Source organism: Cyprinodon tularosa, unplaced genomic scaffold (genome assembly GCF_016077235.1).
Source record: "Cyprinodon tularosa strain WSP-4 unplaced genomic scaffold, ASM1607723v1 ctg147, whole genome shotgun sequence".
NCBI classification, from domain to species: Eukaryota; Metazoa; Chordata; class Actinopteri; order Cyprinodontiformes; family Cyprinodontidae; genus Cyprinodon; species Cyprinodon tularosa.
In genome coordinates this window covers 32,520-53,825 of record NW_024038298.1, presented here as the reverse complement: position 1 = coordinate 53,825, position 21,306 = coordinate 32,520, and the positions used below count along the sequence as shown (strand labels likewise).

The window sequence follows — 21,306 nt, the reverse complement described above, 5'->3', positions numbered from 1 at the left end:
AGCATCACTGACCTTCTTTCACACCTCTACTCACTCTCTTTCCTCCACAGACTCATTTGCTTTCACCCAGTGTTTGCTCCTCTTCTCTGTGACACATCCTCGGAGTTCTCTCTCTGTCACTTCTCCCGATCCTTTTTCCTCTATTCGTTTTTCCATCAGCCCCTTTCTCTCACCTTAAAGCCCAAAGTTTACCGCAGTGCCTTAGTATTGATTAGCTCAAGCTCTCTGTAGTCCAGACAGGTGCAGTGACCCTGCGCTAATTATTCGGCTCGAGTCGCACACCCTGATAGTGTGTCCGTTCTAAGGTATTTTGGCCCCGTGTCACAGAGGAGACATCTCATTAAAAGTGATTTGTAAATTACCACAGGTGGAGGAAGGAATGAGGCGAGGGCAGCTCAGTCACCCACCCAGATGGTGCACCGCCCAAACATCAGGCATAAGGGTTTAATCATTCTGTTGGAATTTTTTATTAAATCTGAATAAATTGACTCTAGGAGCGTGAGCATAAAACTACACTCTCAACCGTGTTTTGGGTTTTTTTTTTTTGGGTGGGCGTATAGTATTGCAAGGTAGATGACTCTGGATGATTTGATGTATGGCTGCAGCAGGTGGAAGAGATTAAGTTGAAACTACCATAAATTAGGAATGAAATATTATATGAGCCCTCAGGACAGACCATTAGACTCATTCCCTCTGCACCCACTTTTTAATTCATTACCTATGACATATTTTAAAATATTTGTTTTTACTCTCCACAGTATACATTAGGTTTGCAAAGTCTACACCGTAGGTTAATTCACACGTCTAAAAGTGTTTTAACTCCATTTAAAATGCCAGATTTTTGTGATTTAAAGAGACAATGGCATGATAAATCCAATCAAACCTTTTTTTCCCAAATAAAGCTGCATTTTTCATGTCCCACTCAACTGAAATGTGAATAAATTTTAAGGGTTTAAAATGTTTAAAAGTTGCAACAACATTATTTTCATTAGTGAGAACACCTTTAGACTAATACTTTATTAGGATTTTTTTTAGTACCTCTCTTGTCCACAATCTTTTTCTTCATTTGTTGTGAGTTTAGTTCTCGACGTTTAATAACATCTTCCCAAAAATGTCAATTTCCTTCTTGTGAATTAAATCTTTGAACATATGCTTGGAGGAAAACAGTTTTCATTGAATTTCACGAAAAAGAAACCAAGTTTCTTCGCAAGTAAAATAACCTCAGGTCATAATTCTGCCACCATTGAATTTTATTGGAGAGTTTCTGTTTTTCTTTAGATTTTCTGTCAAATATTATTTTTTAGAATTGGAGTTCAAAGTCTAACTTTGATTTTATCAGACCACCAATTACTCTTCCACTAATGTTAAGAAGTTTTTTTTTTAAAGATATTTAACCTCTCTTCTTAGGAGACTTCTTGCTTTGAACATAAATAAGGCTTAAAAACTCTAGTCAAAATAATCACTCTAATTGGATCACGGTCCATTAAAGGGGTTGTAAGGTCATATGATCAACGGCTGTACCCTTTAATGAGTTAAATATTAGGGTTGTTCAACTAATGAAGTTTACTGGGAACACTATTGCTCGAAGCAGCCAACATTATTAGTTGGATTGCTCTGATCTTATTTTCCAAGCCTAATGCTTACAATCCATGTTAACAACTTAAGAACAAGAGAACTTATTTATAAGATTTTAGTCAAGCTTGGAAGTTTTCTTTTAAAGAAAATGTTTCCGACAAAGAGATAATGAGCGATTTAATTTCATGTAGCCCTGGGACAGTATACCCCATCTATAACCATTATCAGTGTTTTAAAAAAAAAAAAATTTAGAGAAATATCCAGTTTCCCCAGTCCCATTGTTGTGCAGAATATTTTTTTTTTAAACCCTCTTCACTGTCCTCCTAAGTCCACTATCCTCCTGTGGATTTATTGAGTTCTTCACCTGACTGATACTCTTGTCCATTATTATCTTGTGCAGATTTGGGTCCCTCAGAGTAAACTATGTCTGTAGCTAAAAAATACAAATTAGTATATCTAATGAGAATTCTACTCGAACAGTTCAGTGTCTGAATAATCAGAGTAATTTGACTATAAATGCTGATGAAGATTCTCAGTCATCCAGGTCATAGTCATTCCGTAAAAGTAAAAAAAAAAAAAAACAATCCACTGGACTTGGTTTCCAAGATTTGAAGATGTTTCACTACCTCTCCAGGAAACTTTCTCAATTCAAATGTGACTATATGATAGTTGTGGAACGGTTCACAAAATCCACGGTTCGGTTCGGTTCACGGTTTCGTTGTTACGGTTTTCGGTTTGGTTCGGTATATGTTTATTGTTAAACCGAAAAATAAAAAAAATTATAAAAATTATAAAAATTTATGAATTTTTTTTTATGAAATTAATGAAAAAATCCAAAAAAATGAATGAATTGTAATTATTTTTAATGATTCGCGGAAACCATGGATCATTTCCACATGTTTTGCTGCTTTGAATTGAATCATCTCGCGCATGCCCTCCACGATCTACAAGGAACTCAGAGCGGAGCGGACGGGAGCCACAGTGGAGGCTGTAGGCTTTGCGATGGAGTATGTAGGATTTTGGGGTTAGCATGAAGTGTTGGTCATGTTGCTGTTAGCATAAACAAGATGTGTTGCACAATGCTTGCACACTGTTGCACTTTTATCCACAACTTTCTTTCCGCCGTCATCGTAGGTCACTCTAAATGCAAAATGGTCCCATATAGCAGACCTATAAAGTGCTGCTGGCGCGTCTTCCAACTCCTGTTCTTTCCTATTCGCCATACCCACACAATTCTCCACAACAACTGATTTTTTTCTGCTACACCCGGCTACGCTGCTTCGCTTCTTCTTCTTCTTCTTGTTTACTACTGGTGGTTGGCTTTGGCCAACCACCAGTAGTAAAATGGAGCAGCGCATGAACCGAACGCAACACACGCGAACCGAACCGAGACAGTCGAACCGAACGGTTCGGACGGTTTTCATAAACCGTTCCATCCCTACTATATGACTATAAACCATGTATAAACCAAATATGACTATAAACCATGTCAGGGCTTCTCCTTATAAAAATCAGTAGTTGGTTCTACACGGTTTAGGTTACATGGTCTGCAGATGTTTACAGATCTTTTTTTTTTTTTCTTTTTACAAATTTGGCTAACAAAAACATGTTGAATTTACATTTAAATTCATCAGGACATAATTACAAAAGGGTTGAGAAATATGTGTTTTTAAGCAAGTTTGTTGAGAACCACTGTAGGGAGAACAAAAAAACAAAACACAAAACACTGACTCCTACTGAAAATCCAATCAGAGTTTTTGCAAATATGCACATAAAACAATCTTTCAACGCAGTGCCCACCACAACCCAGTGGCTGTACTTGAATTAGGTTTAGTTGAAACTACTTGTTAAGCCGCCCTTCAAAAAGATTGAAACAGATTTGGGAAAGCAAACTAAATGTCTGCTGATATAATTGAATCCACATATTCCTGATTGCATTCCAGGCATTGAAAAAGCTTCACGGGGAGCTTTCTAAAGAAAATAAGGCTGTACCTTTTGATTACATGACTGCCCCCTGATGATTTTAACACAGCCTACCCTGAAGCAAATACAGAGGTACCTCACTTACCCCGCACGGAAAACCGTCTACTACCAAAGCACAAAAAAAGAAATCTAAATGAAGCTGAATTAAAAATGACTCTCTTCCGGATAGCAGAAAAAAGTAAGAAAAAAGTAAAAGCCAGGGAGGAATGTGAATGCATTATGAGAGCGTGCAGGTATGTGATTATGTAGTCATCATAGCAAACCTTGACTCTCAGTCTGCTGCACCCCTTCTAACAAACCCAGATGAAGACCTAAATCTGTCGAGATTGGGTTTTAGGTACGGATTATACAGAATTGTAATTACAAACACATGAATGGCCAGAGTGCATAAATGTTTAAGCATATTGATCATCCGCGACACATCTGACAGGCCCTCTGGATAAAGTCCTAAATTTTTCTTAACCTTTTTTTTTTAACAGACTAGTGCAAAAATCCCAGCCAACTTTTTAAACCCTAACGTTGAAAGCTGTCAGGGAGGAGCCATAAACAGATTTAAAGACATCTTGAGAGTAAACACAGTTTGCCTTTAACCAGGGATTAGTCCAAATTAGGAACTGAGTTTTTTTTTTGAAAGCTGCTTCATTTTTTATTGGTTTGTTTTTGTGCTTAAAAAATTGCACATCAGTGTTGGTTGGACAGCTAACAGTGATCTGAAGAGCTTTAAATTTGATTACCGAATGGTAGAGTGTGATCAAAAAAGAAAAACAATTAGTTAAAACAAATGTATAAGAGTTGTTGAGGAAAATAGAGCAGTTGAAACAGAAATAAAGCCTTTAAACAAAGAATAAGCAGAGTAGGATAAAAGTAAAGTCAGTCAAGCATGGATTTAAGTAAAGTGTGCTTGTAGTTATTAAAACACATTCATATTCCTACATCAATGCAAACATATTCACTGTGGAGTGCTATGACTTTGTTCTTAAACACAGCATAATGCATAGAAGTGATAGATTGTGGAGATGAAAGCTCTTCAGATCACTGGCTGCTCCATGACACAGCCCTAACCTATCAAGCTTAGAAGAGTGTGCTTATGCCATCAACAGGTCCACTGGGAGACTGTGAGTCGCTTTTTGTTTTTCAGGTTGGATAAGCCCTGTTTACTATGCATGTATTCTGTTGTACTCTCTAGAAGTGAAAAGAGGTTTTGATGTCTAGCTTTTATAAGGAAACCTATAAGAACATAGGCAACTTCAAAAAAGCTCTAAAATTGATTAATTAGCAAAAATGCTACATGTTTATATATGTTTTACAGACAGATAGATAGATGAATACATCTTATAATGCCCCATGCACAATTCGATAGACAGAACAATAAAAATATAATCCAGAGGTTTTTGTGTGGATGGATATCTTAAAGGAAAAAATCAGCTAAGCAAGGAATGATCAATGGACCATTATCTATACCTAAAACTGATATGTTTGCGGTGATTTAAATAATTTAGCGCTAATCAGTAAAAAAATAAAAGTAACAACTTTCGTCTTGATCACTGAGTCCAGACACATCACGGTGCGGTAAGCCTAGCGCCATTCTCCCTGCTTTACAAGCAAAATCAATGGGAACTACTAGACACATCTGCAATCAACAACAATTATTTAAGATTCGAGAGGACTTCACCATTGAAATTCAGCAGAGCTATAGTTAAACTGACAATGCCCACGTGCATGGCAGTTGGATGTTGTAATACATAGGGTAAAAGTACTTTAAGAAGTTAGTTAGTTCTAAATATGACCAGACTTCTCCTTTAAACCAAAATTACTCTTCATTTATTATATTCATATGCATAATTGAGTGCAAGTTGAAACATAAATGTAATAATTGAGTGATTAGACCAGAGCCAAAACCAAGAAAATATTTTAAATTGTTCTTTTTTGACTACATTACAACTAGGGGTGAGAATTGGCATAGGTGTTGCAAAACAATATGTTTCACAATAGTTGGTCACAATGTGATATTATCACAATATTGGAATATTGTTGTTTTTATATTATATATTGTTGCTTAGTTGTTTGGGGCTTGAGTCTGCATCTTCCGCTGACCTCCTCTACTACAGAAATCCTGCCGTGCCGCATAGCAAAAGGGCTCCATGGCAGCAGCTGCCAGAGAAGCGGTGTGGCATTTACTCCAATTGTTTCTGGGGGGAAAAAGTTTTGTATTTTTGTTGTTTTTTTGTTTGTTTTTTTAAATAGATATTAGGAGCAGAAAGATCAATATTATATTGGGCGGCCAAAAATCGTTATACATCACCATACAGATTTTTTTTCCACACCCCTAATTAGAAGAGCTCTGTAAGGGGTTCCTTACTGGTTGTACTTAGAGAAGAAAACCACATAAAGAAGATTTATAAAATGTAGAAGAAGAATTAAGCTTTTCAAAAAGCAACAGAGTGAATAATAAATTATATATATATGTATATGAATGCTCTTGGCATCTCTTTGGAAATCCAAACGACTCCCATCATGCTGACATATCAAAGGATAGGTTAGTACAAGAGAGAAATGAAGAAACGGTTAAAAAGGAAATAACAATAGGATCTGGGAGTGCAGGAGGATGCACTGAAGTGAAGTTAACAAAAGAGGAAACAATCCATTTAGGAATTAAACTATAATGTGATTTTACTTTACATATTAAAAACTGGTGTAAACTTTATCGACACAAATACACATCAGGTAATGTTAGTAGCAGCTGAAGTCCTTCTCGCTCCTCGATCACCTTTTTCTTTTCCCGTTCACTGCTTTGATCATCTCCTATCTGCTCTTTTTTGCCTGAGCTGTCCTCTTTGGATGAATCCTCCTCTTGTACTTTCAACCCTTTTGTGTTATCTCTTTTGTCTCATTTCTTAACTTGTCCTCCCAATTCCTTTCAGCAAACATACTGTAAAAGTCTCTCTCCTCTCTTTGGCTTGCCTCCCCATTCCTCTCCTCGTTATGCTGTAATTGGAGCTGGAAACCGTCAGACAAACAGCTCAGTATTCGTCAGGCTGACAGGCAGCCTGTTGGCTTCCATTAAGCTTTAACAAGTGATCGGGATTGGGTAAGAAGTTTTGGAAGGACAGAATGCCCAGCCAGCTGTTTTTATTGTCACCCCTGCTAGTATACAGCCAAATGTGTCACAACAGCAAACGCATACTGGTAAATATCTGTGCATCCAGCAGAGAACTTTGGAGAATTGGCTAAAGAATGTTTGTGTAGCTGTACTATATCCTCAAACATAATAGGATGTCCATGTGCAGGAGAAACCGAACGAGTCTGCCTCCATTCTACCAGGACCATTCCCTCTGTGTAAATGTGACAGCAGTGTTATTGAAGTATGCAGAACTTAATCAGAAGTGTCACACAGCAACCCTGAACCACAGTGGAGATAAATGTCAGAGAGGCATCTATAACCTCTGCAGAACATTACCAGATGTAGAATGCATAAAAGATAAAGTATGTATATTTATTATTTTCTTTACTCTGAAAGGGTCTGTGCCTTCATTTTGGTTTAGAAGGCCATTCAGGCTGGGGTCGATTGTATAAACCTGATCCTGTTGACCTGTTTTACTTGTGTCTGTTATAACCAGGAGATTTCTTTCCTGTAACATCTGCGGCTCTGATCCTGTTTTTTTATTTGTTGTTAATAAAGGCCATATTTCCATCTGTGCTTTTGCATTTTAAAATAACTGGCTAGGTTCAGTGACCACATCAAAGGTTAAATAAACATTCCAAAAAAGTAAAAAAAAAATCCACTGGACTTTGTTTCCAAGTTTAAAGACATTTCGCTTCCCATCTAGGAAGCTTTTAGCCTAATAAACTAGTCTCATCCGCCAGTGGCCACAAACTCTTTTTGCCTGCGAGTGGTCTAGCCTCGATCAATGCCCCACGCCCTAGAACTGGCTGGCCAATCACAACGCAGAGATGTGTTTTGAATTTTTGGATGCAAAGCGGGCAGGGTTTTGAGGGCGTGACGACAAAGCTGCATGACGCTGGAGAAAGCACAACAAGGTAGATGGCAACAACTATTGAACAGTTCTCGTTTAACTCAGCTTTGGAATCAGTTTTGGAAGGATTAGACTTGGGGTTTTTGTTGAAACGTGAGCAGGAAGAGGCTCTACGCTCATTCATTTTTGAGAAGGACGTATTCGCCGTTTTACCGACAGCTGTTTCACATGCGGTTTGTTTACACTCCCCTACCAGCTTTCTGTCGCGCTTACTATGTCACAGTCAGTTGCACTCATTGGTCAGAGCATTGGCCAATAGGCACAAACATTGTTTGAAAGACAACGGGTTTTTCTCATTAACAATCTTTCAATGTCTCATTCATCAGGGCCAGACTAAAATACACATTTAATCTCACAAATGGTTTATCAGGCTAGGAAGCTTTTTCAATTCAAAGTGACAGATGAGTGAGCGTTGAGTTCCAAGTTTTATAGAGTATCCCAAAAATAAACGGTACAAAAGGAAACAATGAAAACCGCTACAAGGCCGTGCAAATTTTTGCTACCCCTGAAACCACCTTTTCCACATGTCTCAGCACTTCAACTTACTAATGTATTCCATTGGGTCTTAATATTGCAGACCTGCAAATAGTTGTGGATAGCTGTGAAGAAGAATGAAAATGACTCCATGATACATGATACAATCCCTAAATAAAGTGCAGTATAACTAACTATGGGAGTCAACAATCAGAAAATAATATGAGAAAGGTTTTAGTGTCGGTATAAATGCAGCCATGCTGGGAATGCTTTAGAGGTTTGTACAACAATAGCATTATGAAGACCGTGGAACATAGCAGTAAGGCAAGGGAAAATATTATAAAAAAAGACAGAGTTAGGTTTTAAAGCAATGTCCTAAAGAGACAACATGCTTTAAAATCCAACATATTCAAGGATCTTTGTTCTCTGTGTTCATTATTGCTAGAATAGTGTTGGTTAATTCCTTTTTGGTTCATTTCTTTCTGTTCTTATAGACTTAGACAACTTTCATTGTCATTTTGTATACACAGAGTGTATGAAAAACGATATTTCGTTTAGTAAAGCTTTTCTGACAGTAAATTAACATTTCCATTCCATAAAGTGCAGCAGTGATCAAATGTTAATACCGTGGGAGAAAAAAAAACATGGTGCAAAAAAAAAAAACGCATTGATATGAACGTTCAGAGCATTAATATATTGTCAATGTTTGGTTGAGGTTTGAGGACCCAAATGCAAAGGCAGAGAGACAGAGGTGAGTTCTTGCCGTTTTAATGAATGGACACAGGTAATAGACAGACAGATAGATATTTCTATATGAAGTCCACAGGTGAGCAGTGTACAGACAGTGTACAATATGCATTAAACATAAGAGACCATAACACATATATGGTACAAATTATGCAGTATTTTTGGTTTGGTGTTATCAGTGTGATGCAGAGTCTGTGACATGATTTAGCGTTATTTCAACAGTTCAGCAGTCTGATGGTGGTGGGGAAGAAACTTTTGCAGAATCTGCTGGCCCTGCATCGATGCTGCGAAGCTTCTTCCTAGAGGGCAGCAGGGACAACAGTCCAGTTCTGTTCTTTGAGCATTTGGATTTATTTCTCTCTGATCAGTGTTAGTCTCCCACCACTTAGCTTGTACCTTGGGTCAAATTCGGCTTCATTTCTGTTAAATATTCACCTTACATCAGTAAGCTTGTTTGCTTTCTTCGTCAGTAGTTCCTAATCCCCTGATTTACTCACATCGCCATTCTCCACTGAGCATAGAATATAAGCTAAATTTTCTTCACCAATTTGTTCAAGATCTGTAGTTTTTCTGTTTGTCCTAAAGTCCTTTAAACATTTTGTGCCCTTAAACAATGTAAAAAATAAAAATCAAGGATAAAGCTAAACTGCTCACCTAGCAAAACATGGTCGTCCAACCAAACTGCGAGTCCGTCATATTAGGATGTAGTTAAGTTCTCCTTTGAAAAATGTCAAGATTCACGGCTCAGATAGTATTCATCCTCTAGTCCATAATTTGGGCTTTTTAGGGGAAGTGACTTATTAAATTTATTCATAATGCAAAACTCTTTTGTAAACATGACTCTGTTTGCACAAGCTTTGCAGAAGACACTGAAAAAAAGTGGAACAAATGGGTCCTGTCATATTTGAAATGTAACCACTGTGTTTGGTTTCTCAGAAATCTAACCCTGCAAATCACTTTGAACGAACCATTCCTTTTGTGAAACAGTGTTGGTTGGATCAATCTGTGGTGTTGGAGACCTTCAGCAGGTACAGGAAGGTCAGTCAGAGTTATGTCCCATGATGAAGTGTGAAGCTGAATACAGGTCAGTACAGGAGAATTTCATGCTAGAGGCTGCAAAGGATTTGAGGCATGTGAGCACTTTCAATTCGGCAGGAAGACTAAACATTCTTTAAAAAGCTACAGTATAATGAATAGGATTAAACCTCATGATCCACTCCTGATTTAAATTGAAAAATCTAGTACATTATTTGAAAAACTATTGTCCACAGACACTTTCCAGTCAATCTAACAGCGGTTGCATAGTTTTGTGAAAAAGAATGGTTAGGAAATGGCTCTCTCAATATGTGCAAAGCTGGTCAAGACGACCCTCAAAAGACTGCTGCTTTAAATGTAAATTACATATATGAATACTTTGGCAAGGCCCTTTACATCCTGCCAAGATCCTAACTACATTTTCAAGCATATTTTTACATTAATGGCCTCTTAACATTTCTTTATGGTAGTTTTTAAGGATATATGATAGATATTTTCAAATATAACTCCAGATGCACAATGTGAAAGATTATTAATGATAATGATTAGAAAATATTTAGGAAGCTTTTAAGAGGTTTCTATAACTTCAAGTTATTTTGGATCATGCAGTTCAGAAAAGCATACCATCTAGGGAAGCCTTTAATAGAAAAAAAAAAAAACAAACACGTTACTAAATGCTCTGTAATAGCCCAGACCTACTACATCAGGAGTTTTTTTTTCTCATGAAAATTAATATTCAGAAGTGGTGCTGAAATTATAGAGAGCTGATGTAAAATGAAATTAGGGAAAGAGGGTCATGGCATCATAAAAAAGAGTGAATTAAAGCCAAATTTAGCATAATTTCACCTTAATAACCTGATAGAAAATGACTGAAAATGCACAGAGGGATTTCTCTAATGATGGGAAGAGCTGAAATGTTGCTGCCACATCATTAACAAGCAGAAACTACAACTTGCTTCCATGCGGATCACCCAGCTTATCAGGCCGGTAATAAAGGACTAATTAGAGCTGGAAGGATATTGATTCACCAACATGGCCTATTGATTTACGGCAGCTTCCAATCAATGGAAAAGACAAACTTGTTAAATACGTTGATTTGTATTGACAGCTTTTGGGATGCTTTGTCTGAGCTCTGAAGTGCAATCATTAGTGACATACACCGAAAAAATTACTTTTTGTTCCTGTAAATATTAATTTTACTGCTAAGGTTGAAATTACTGTTTTATCTAAAATTTACTGCCTATAGCCATGCTAGTGTCTTTACTTCAAAATGACACATTTTATTTAATGTGTTACTTAGAATTTACTTGGAAATTTATATCCATCAAAAGACCAATAAATTTAATATGTACAACTCTGTACCCACTCCTAAAAGGGAACGCCTATTGAACATGTGTAAGAACATGCACAAGCATGTTTCTTCTCGTGAACGCTCTGCTTAAAAGTTGCTGCAGATGAAGAACATCCTCCACTATATCTTTCACAGATTTACTTGGCTATTAGGAGTAAACTTGATGCTTTGTTCTTAGCCTGACCATGTTTAGGTCAGAAATAGAAAAGTTTGCTTGTTGGCTGCATGGGTCGCAGTTTGTAGCAATGTTGCCTTGCAGCAAGAGGTTTCTGAGTTCAGTCCAGGGTGTTTCTGTGTGGATGTTGCATGTTCTCCTTGTGCATGTATGGGTTCTCTCCGGGTACTCCGGCTTCCTCCCAAAGTCCAAAAACATGACTGTAAAGTTGATTGGCTTCTCTAGATTCTTATTGTGTGTACATGATTGAATGTCTCTTTGTTGCCCTGCATCAGACTGGTAACCTGTCCAGGGTGTACCCAGCCTCTCCCCCATAGATAAGCAGCAACCCTGACAGAATAAGAGGGAGAAGATGGATGTTTACTTGCTTGTTTTAATCAGCTAATGCACAGTAACTGAATCTGACCAGATTAAAATGAATCAAAGTAGTTTACAGTTGAGCTTTAGATAAGTTGAGTCAAATGTGCTTAAATATTAATTAAAAATAAAACTATGCAAAATAATACCTTTTAGGTTAAGTTTTCTACAGTAATTGAAAAATATGGGTTGAGTAAAATTTACAAGCAAAACAAAAGTACATCTTTTGTTGATAAGAAAACATTTTTTGTAAAATTTGCTACATACTGTAGCCTTTTCTTAGAAAATGGTACTCAGATTTTTTTTCTAGTGTAGCATGGATGAATGGCTTAATAAATGTCCTGTCTTTGTTGGGCTTTTAGTTACGCCTTAGGCTTATAAAGAAAAAAGTTCAGCTGTGAAAAGCTTGACTAAAGGAACACAGACATCGTTTACCAATTTAAATATCCTTGAGACAGCGTTAATTATTGATGTTGACATTTTTTTAATATAAATACTTGACAGCAAGCGTCTCAGCTGTTATTACATGTGATTTTTTTCCCCCCTTTTGAGATGAACATTAATAACAGTGCAAAACTTTTTCAATCCACCACCAAAATATGTCCAATATTGTACTTGAATACAGAGACTGATATATTAAAAAAAACATTGTCAATGGAAAGAGCTGTGGTTCTAACATGAAGACTCAAGGCTTTTTGTAGCAGATGGAAAAGTGACAAATACTGTACAGAGGGTTTTCTTCTCTGTAATTTCTATCTAGAAAAAGATCTATCTAGAAATTTCCCAAACTAAATGAAATGTTTATAGGGCTATTAGATTCAATATTCTGGTCCTGCTGTCCTAACATCCTCCAGTCCTTTCCAAAGGTGGATGAGTCTGGAATGGAAGAATATAAAACATGCTGGATATGTTTCCAGACTCTCCCCTGATTTTCACTTTTTTAGTTAAAGGTATAGTGCAGGTCGGATGTCCTTTTTATGGGTGGATTAACAAAAAAAGTGGTCTTCCTAATTGTCAATCATTCTGGTGATATATTTATGTAAGGCTGTCCTACTTGCTCGTCCCCAATTTTCACTTACTGGTGGTGGAAAAATTGCAAATCTTTTTGAAAGTGAGCTTGTATGAGCGATGCAAACAGCAACTTTTGAACATGCATAAGCCCATTTCTCCTTGTGCAGACGCGTTTAATAGGCGTTCCCTCTGAGGATCGGGTACAGGGCTGTGCATGTTCATCTTTTTTTTTAAAGTGGAGAGGGCGGGTCTTTTAAAAAATTCACGAAAATCCTCCACTTTATCTTTAACTGCTGAAAAAGAAATAAAAAATATAGTTTCAAGCAGAAGTTTTACCTGCATCTGTGTTGTGAATAATGATTCTTTACACAGAAATAATCACAATAATTCTGGACTTATTTATATAAAGCGACCTATATAGGAGAGTTTAGAATAGTTCTAAACTAGAATGAGACATATGGTCTTAATATTATTCAGGATTTATCTTCATATAATCAAAATTATGCATACATACCCTCAACCCAACCCCCAGAGAAATCACGCTTTTAATGCTACCCTATGGAGGAAAAATGACAATTGTAGTACTTGTTTAAGAATCATTTGATGTTTTAATAGATTCAATCTCCTTAAAACATTGAAGTTTAAATATATTACAAATATCCACATTCATATGCATAACTACTATCCTATGTGTACACTTTAGACTAGAAATTTATTTTTTGATTGAACCTGAACAACCAGTTAAGATCCCATAAATGTTTTAAAGTTGACATTGGCTCTACAGATCAGCGGAGATATTTGACAGTTAATAAATAACTGAGAGTTTTTCACTCTGCATCCGGCTTTTTTATGTTTGGGTAAACTCTGCATCACGTGTCTTTTGTTTTTTTTTTTCTATGGTTGTAAATTACACAAGGAACCCTGAAAGAATATATTGCGTTGTCTGCACCATTTTTTGACACACAAAAAAATCAAGAATTATATTGTATTTTTTACAGGCAGAAACAATGATTCTCAATCTTAGATTTTTAGCTTATTGTTTAAGCAAAAAAATGTTTAACTTTTTTATTGACTTGTGTTGTTTTAACAGTTTTTTTAAATATACTAAGAAATCTATCATGCTTTTGATGTTTCTTTTACATTTCAAACAGTTGGTTTTTACTTTTTTTTTGTTTTATATGTGGCTGTTGTCATTAGAGATGTTCAAGCAGCTCTGAGGCCACAGGATGCAGCTGTGGTTTGAATCCTAAGCAGTATCTCTGTATATCGTTGAGCTTCTACGGTAATTACACTAAATTACATTAAGGATAATATTTACATTACTTGAATCTGCTTCTGTAGATTTTGTAGATTGCTTATTCTTCACTCTGTTGTTACACCTGCTGGTTTGGTCATTGCAGTTTCCCTTGTTCACTCTCAAATATGGTCCCATAAATATAGTATCACCATTAATTTACGAGCTTCCTTCTTGTGCATATTAACGGTTTAAAATGTATAACATCACCTCTGGTGAGGCACAGCGGTTTAAGGGTTTTTCATAGGGTTTAATCTACCATTCCTCAGCTTAATGTCGATGAGTCTAGAGTAACACTTTACATTACAAAGCCACAGGCCACATTAATTACCCACCAGGCCGACTCTCACTGCACGGTCTTCTACACAAACAACTCCCCATGTCCCCATTAAAAATATATTCATCAAATAAAAAAAATAAATAATGTTTGTTTATTTAGAAAAGTATCATTTTCTCACAGATTTTAATTCCTTCTCATACGCTCTGGCCTCGCTTTTGCATAGTGTGTTAGTGAGTAAGTGGTTTCCAATTCCTATTAATGACAGCCATTAATTTTCTATGAAAAAGGATTTATTTTCCTGTCCTTGAGGAGACACTTTGCCTCTGCTGCTATTGCTGCTGTAATTTAGCAACTATTACTACTGTTTGTCTAGGGCCCCAAATGCTTAAGTTTGCTTTAGGCAACTCTTTGTCTCTCTCTCTCTCTGTTTATCTATCCTTCTTTCTTTCTAACTCACTCTTCTTTTCCTCATTTGCTTTTCTCCAATCTGCTTCCCTTGGCACAGCCTCATTGTATTCGCCACTGTTGGTCCCAGGAGCTTGTTGAGCCAAAAAAACATTTTTTTTCTTCCTCTGGCATTTTTCTAATTGATCCATGGCCGCCCGTCCTGTAGTTTCACTGTATGCATGTCTTCAATAATTCATAAGCATTTTCTCATAGATAGAGTTCATTAAATACACTTATATAAAGATAAAACATTCTTTCATATGGAGATCTGTTGTCCTTTATCTAAAAAACTTAACATATTTACATATAACTTTACATATTTCTTGGCTTACAGAAGTGCAGTTAATTATTATTTCAGTAAAATAATAAAAAATGCTTTCATATTAATATTTTGTAAAAAAAAAAAAAAAAAAAAAGCTTAAGCTAAAACAAACCAAAATTGTACAGATTCGACATTAGACAAAATAGTTCCAACATAATTGACTATATAAAAATGTTCTACAGTGAACTAGTGGAATCTTCTAAGAGGTTGAAATAATTTAAACTGCTCACAGTAATTGTAGTACTTGTGAAAGCAGCATTTGATCTTAATGCTACAGTATTCCTGTAACCACATGTCCCTTGTTTCATTACCATTTATATTACTGTAATAGTTATATTTCCTCAGCAGGATGAATGCCATCTATCTTCAAAGATAATACTTTTGGATTTACAATATTTTTGTACTTTTATGATTGATATGAAAGAAATTATAATTTTACAAAGTAATTTGCACTGCCCATCATCACATTATAAATGCTCTGAACTTTGATAAAAAAAATTCCTTTAGCTCATGCATATACAGCAGTCTTTCCCAGCATGTTTTTACTTGTGTTCCCCTTTGGGCAATTTGTCTTACCATAAGTACCCTTTTCAGTCAAAAGTATTGATGAATGTCCAAAAATGAAATGTACAATAACTGAAATAAAGACTATTTTACTTAATCTTTTAATTTGAGAATTCGATCTTTATAATTTTATGCTTTCCATCTCAAATAATTAAAAAAAAAAATATAGATATGTTGCCTGGAAGTTAGTAAGGAATTGAAATAAATGCAAAATAAAATCATATAATACACCTGTATTTATAAAACTGGAGCTCCTCTGAGTAACTCTCTTGATCTGCATTTTTCAATTAATTATTCAATTAAACTTATTTAGTTTGGTGTGTAGGTGGAGCAGTGGTTAGTACACATGAACCATGTACGGAGGCCTTAGTCCTCGACACGGGCGACCGGCTTCGAATCCAGCCTGTGGTCCTTTCCCGCATGTCTCTCCCTCTCTCTCATACCCCCTTTCCTGTCAGCCTACTGTCGGAAAAACGAGCCCCTAGTGCCGTAAAATCTAAAGAAAAAAAAAAACGTAATTAGTTTAACTTTGTTTTCATCAAGACACCTGAGCTGCTTTGTTGAGCTCCGATAGCTCAATGTGAAAAACAGCTGATCCCAGACTGTTCTCTAGAGCCAGTCTGTTCCTCTGCTTGGTTTGGATGTGTGTCACAGCTGAAGGTGAATTCAAACATTTGAGAAAAACTTACTTTTTGTTTGATAAAAGCTTGTTTCTTTTTTCAGTTGGGTCCCCACAAAGCAAAACAGATCAGAGCCCCATTTTACTTTACAATCTAAGAAATAACATATTTTCATGTACCCCTTGCAATGCTCACGCAGAACATTAGGGGTACGCTTAACTCCCATTTGGGAAACACTGATATAGAAAATGACAAGTGCCACAACACAATAAATAGGTAACTTATGGAATCATTTTTTTTATGTATCATTGATTTAATAAAACAGAAAATAAATACAGGGTTACAAGGTTTGTACAGTTAGCACGGTTGCATTGGAGCAAGAAGGTCCTGGGTTTGATTCCTGGGGTGTTTCCATTTTCTCCCAATGCATGCATGGGTTCTCTCCTGGTACTCCAGCTTCCTCCAACAGTCCAAAAATGGATGGATGGATGGATGGATGGATGGATGGATGGATGGATGGATGGATGGATGGATGGATGGATGGATGGATGGATGGATGGATGGATGGATGGAAATTGATATAGAATTAATTATCTATATAGTGATTAATATATTTAATCATAAGTAAGTATGATTATTTCATGATGTAATAGATTACTTTATACTTTCACTGAAGCATGCCATGGCTTTTTTTTTATGTTACACATTCATTAAAGTAAAGGAGGCGGGTCTAGAGCTGTTTGCATAGAAAACCTGACATCTGATTGGCTGCTTCTCACTGACAAAGATGTAACAAGTTATTTCTTGGTGTTTTGTTTATTATTTTAAAGGCAATATTATTGCTGATAATTTCTGAAATAACTTCAACAACATGTTAAAATTTACTTGCAGTGCATTGAGTGAGCAACTCCAGCCTCTATACCCCTAATTAGGTCTGAAATATATCTAATAAGCTTATGAGAGAACTTGCTGTGGTCTAGAATGTTGGAAGCTGCCAGTGACTCCAGCACAATGAATGTTAGCCCCGCCTACTGACTAACACTGATCGCATGCTCTCAAAAGATTCTGAGAGCAAACTACAGATTTAGAGGCTGGAGATGCTTACCCAATATGCTGTAAATAAACGGAAACATGTTTAGAACAGTATTTAATAGTTTTCTAGTTTTTTTAAGTAAAAGAAAACCAAGACGTCTCATCTTGCTCAGTGAGAGGCAGCTAATCAGACATCTGTGGTTTTCTTGACTTTGATGGATGTGTGACAGTTTAGAGTAATTAGTGATGTGCTTCAATGTAGTACAATGAAATATTTATCATATCAGGAAATAATTATATCCACTTCTTTAAAAAATCTATATATTTAATTGATACTCATATAATTAATCTTAGATTTGCTGATTAAATTTTGCTAATGCCATGGAAAGAAATACATGATCCATGTTGTGTTTCATTATTTCGGGGAAAAAAACACCTCAAGATTTCTGATCATTAGTTTGGTGGGCTATTCTTTACCTCCTGATTACAACTATAGTCATTTGTGAAGCCAGTAAAATGATATGCATGAAACAATATATAGCTTTTCAAACAATGCATAGGGCTGCATTTCTCTAGGCATTTTATAAAGGTACTATGTATCTTGTTCACTTTGAAAATGTACATATACAAATAATTAATTATTTTTGTGTATGTAAAACAAAAGGGTGTGTATCTTTTGCTCCATGGCTTTTTTATTTTCTTTTCTTTATGAAAGTAATTATTCGATTTTTTTCATTTTAGATGTAATGCAGTTAGACACAATGTAATTTTGTGTACCTGAATTATTGTAGATGAAATCCCAAACGGTTGACCTCACTTCTGTTGTATACTGTAAACAGGGTCAATTTTATTGTATGTAGACATTTGATTTTTAACTCACCATTACTTGTAGACTTGCCTTTTCTCCCCTAAAACTAATGTTGCCAAACATGTGACGGTTGAGAGCCATTCTCAATCAGGAAGACAGTTATTATAGCCATTAAAATCACTATCCACTTTATGTAATGAAGGCAATTAACCAGAGCTACCTTGGTTGAAAAACATATGCTCATTCCCACCCACAGAGGGAAGGGAGAAAAAATAAGTTGTTTTATTTGGCTATTCATTAGCTCCCACAAGTTAAATGCAGGAAATACTTACACCATTAAGATGGTTCCACCAGTTGACTGATGATTCCTCTGTCTGTGTTTCTTTGTCTTTAGGCATGCTGTTTCAGGAGAGTTTCATCGAGGAGCCAGACGGCCTGGTGTCTGTAAACCTGCTGGTGGTGTCGGCTGTTTCAGCCTTCTCCACAGGAGCCATTCTCTCTGGACTTACTGTCTGCTGGATCATGAGCCACCGCCATAGGAACTCCCGTGGTTCTGGTGCCAACGGCGCCCGGCGCAAGAACGACAAAGAGCAGAGCATGCTGGGACCGGGTCGCAGTGGGTCAGTGATGAGTGTCACCAGAACAAGTGGAGGCGAGAGACGGCGCTCGCAGCCAGATAACTTGTTTGTTATGCCCAATGGTTGGCCTAAAGGAGAGATGGACCCAGGTTTACTGCCAACTCCTGAGCAGACGCCGCTGCAGCAAAAAAGAGTCATGCGTCTCCCAGACACTGACTGGGACCAGAGCCAGACCTTCCTCACCTCTGTTGGAAACCCTTGTCCCAACAATGCAGTCATTTACTTGAGTTCCAAGTTTCTGCATGGAGGAGGAGGAGGAGGAGGTTTGGTACGGATAGAGGACCCCGGTGAAGTGGTGCTTCCCCCACACTCAGATCGCCAGCGTTACCTTATTCTTGCCACTCAAAGAGGAGAGCACGGAGGCAGTCGTCCCACTGGTAGCCTGAGGAACTCAGCGGGGGAATATATCTATCCTGCCACACCACAGGATTCACCTGATCGCCGTAGGGTGGTCTCCGCTCCCACCCCACATGTGGACTACGGAGAGCCTCGTTGGAGTCATGAGGCCCTCAACTACAACAGCAACAATGGCGTTCCCTATTACGCTCAGCGCCAGGGTCTCATCAGGCCAGAAGTGCATGGGCCTCGAGGTCTTGGAGATCTGGCTGAATTCAGCCACCTTCTTGGGAAGAACATCAGTGAGCACACCCCTAGTGGCCAATGAGTTGATGCCGGGTGAACATTGATACCAAGCTCTCTGAAAATCCCATTCCTGCCAACAAATAACTGGAAAATATCAACCCCTTTGACTCACCGTCCTGATCCTACCTTATCCTTTCTCTCCTCTCTCACTGTCATTTAATGTTCTGACATCATTCAGCAAACTATAGAGAGAGACAGAGAAAAAAAGGGTAAAGGCTGAGAAAATTCTCAAATCATAGAGATTTCTCTGTTCATAATCTGTGGTATGCCAACCACAGTTCATAGCTCTGATATGAGTCTAATAGGAAGGTAGAGAGAGGGGCCAAGCTGAAAGAGGAACCTTCTGTAAAGGATAATTGAAAGTTTTATTCTTAAAAAAAGACAATGTTCCTCACAGCGGCAAATGTCAAAGACCCCCCTGGACCATTTTGTTCATTGACAAGTCACCAAGGATGGTCTTCTGGTGACATGTTTTCGTCTCTTGTTGGTTTTCTTGTGCCAGTGGCATCCAGCAGACAACATGTGCTTTACTTTGGATATAAGATGAGACAACACTATTGTACTTCTGCCAGAGGGCAATGACTGAAAAAAGACAGAAATCTTGCATCATATATGGGTGTGTTTGGCAACAACCCCAACCAGCATCCTGTCTTAACTGTGAAGTATGGCTATATAATGAAATCGATGGTAATATTGTTTATAAAGAGATGGATTTATTGTGTGTAATTTTAATTGTGTGTACCAATCAGAAGCCTTAGTGGCTGATCAGTGGCTAGTTAGGGCTGTACAGAGCCATGATGGAGGAAGAGAAAGCAATAATTAGCTATATAATGACAATGACATTAAAAAGAAAATTTAAGTATTTTTATAAAATCAGTCTTTACAATGAAGACAAACAGTTTCTGCCTATCAACAGGCACCAGTCCGCCCAACCCAAAATAAGGCCCCACTGGGCTCCGTAGTGCATTTGAAAAAGGGGAATGTGAGCTGCTGCTGTCTGATGATCTGACTGAGGTAGAGAGGCTCGGCCGCTTGGGAGCTCCATTCACTCTCCTCTGCCCGACACTGAGCCTCTTTGTGCCCCAGGCGCAGGAAGAAACTGTGGCCACAAATAACAATTAAGAGTTAGGGATCTGACTCACCACAGTGTAGCAGAACAGCAATGAGGAGAGTTCAGCATCATCCAGTCAGGTTCAAGCCTTTCCTGTGGATCACCAGTTGAGGTGAATCACTTGTTGGGCATTGTAGAGAGGGTCTAAGGCCCAGAGCTGCGGTATGGGTCAGTGTCAGGACACAGCTAAGCATCACAATGGTCAGCCCATGAGGCTTCGTTCCTTTTCTTTCTTCTTGGTGTGTATCCCAACAAAAGCTGGATAAGAAAACAGATGGCCATGCATTCACTTGGGTGTGGAGTTTCTCTTTCACTCTGTTGTCTGGTCTTTTCATGTTTTATGTTTTTTGTCCTCTTTCATCTGTTCTTGATTCAAATGTAGATATGCTTAGCTTTAATCCATCTGGGTCAGTGTTCAGTAAAAGGTGGTATTTACCTCTGTTTGCGTCTGTCGGTTTGTGTATGAGGGAGTCTCTGAGGGCTTGTTTACATCATTGTGTTGCTCATATTAAGTGCAAGAAACAGCTGTGATCAGTTTCTCTCTCGCCCCACCCTTCCTATAATTTCATCTTGGTCCGCCTTATTCTTAGAGATGCTAACTGTGTCATGGCTTTGTGTGGACACTTGCTAATGTACACTGCATTGCAAGAGTATTCACATCCCTGGAGTTTTTCACATTTTGTCACTGATAAAGGTGATTGTGCCCTGATGGATATTGTCTGCCTTGTCATTACATTTAGTAGATTAATGTTCAGACAGTCAGGAGAACTGGAAACACAGGTAAAAGCCATTAAACTTTTTTCAAA

The 21,306-nt window shown here is 37.5% G+C and overlaps 1 protein-coding gene across 5 annotated transcripts in view; it reads left to right on the top strand.

Annotated features, from left to right (window-relative positions):
• Positions 1-20,936, top strand: part of sema6bb (sema domain, transmembrane domain (TM), and cytoplasmic domain, (semaphorin) 6Bb) — a 203,368-nt gene extending 182,432 nt beyond the window's left edge. For 4 of the 5 annotated variants that reach the window (XM_038279022.1, XM_038279023.1, XM_038279021.1 and 1 more), the window contains one exon: positions 18,504-19,411. In XM_038279022.1, the coding sequence (XP_038134950.1) occupies positions 18,504-19,411 (908 nt within the window). Of the gene's footprint in view, positions 1-18,503 lie in introns of all 5 variants that reach the window. The other variant, XM_038279020.1, reaches the window with a different exon arrangement.
• The last annotated feature ends 370 nt before the right edge of the window (positions 20,937-21,306 follow it).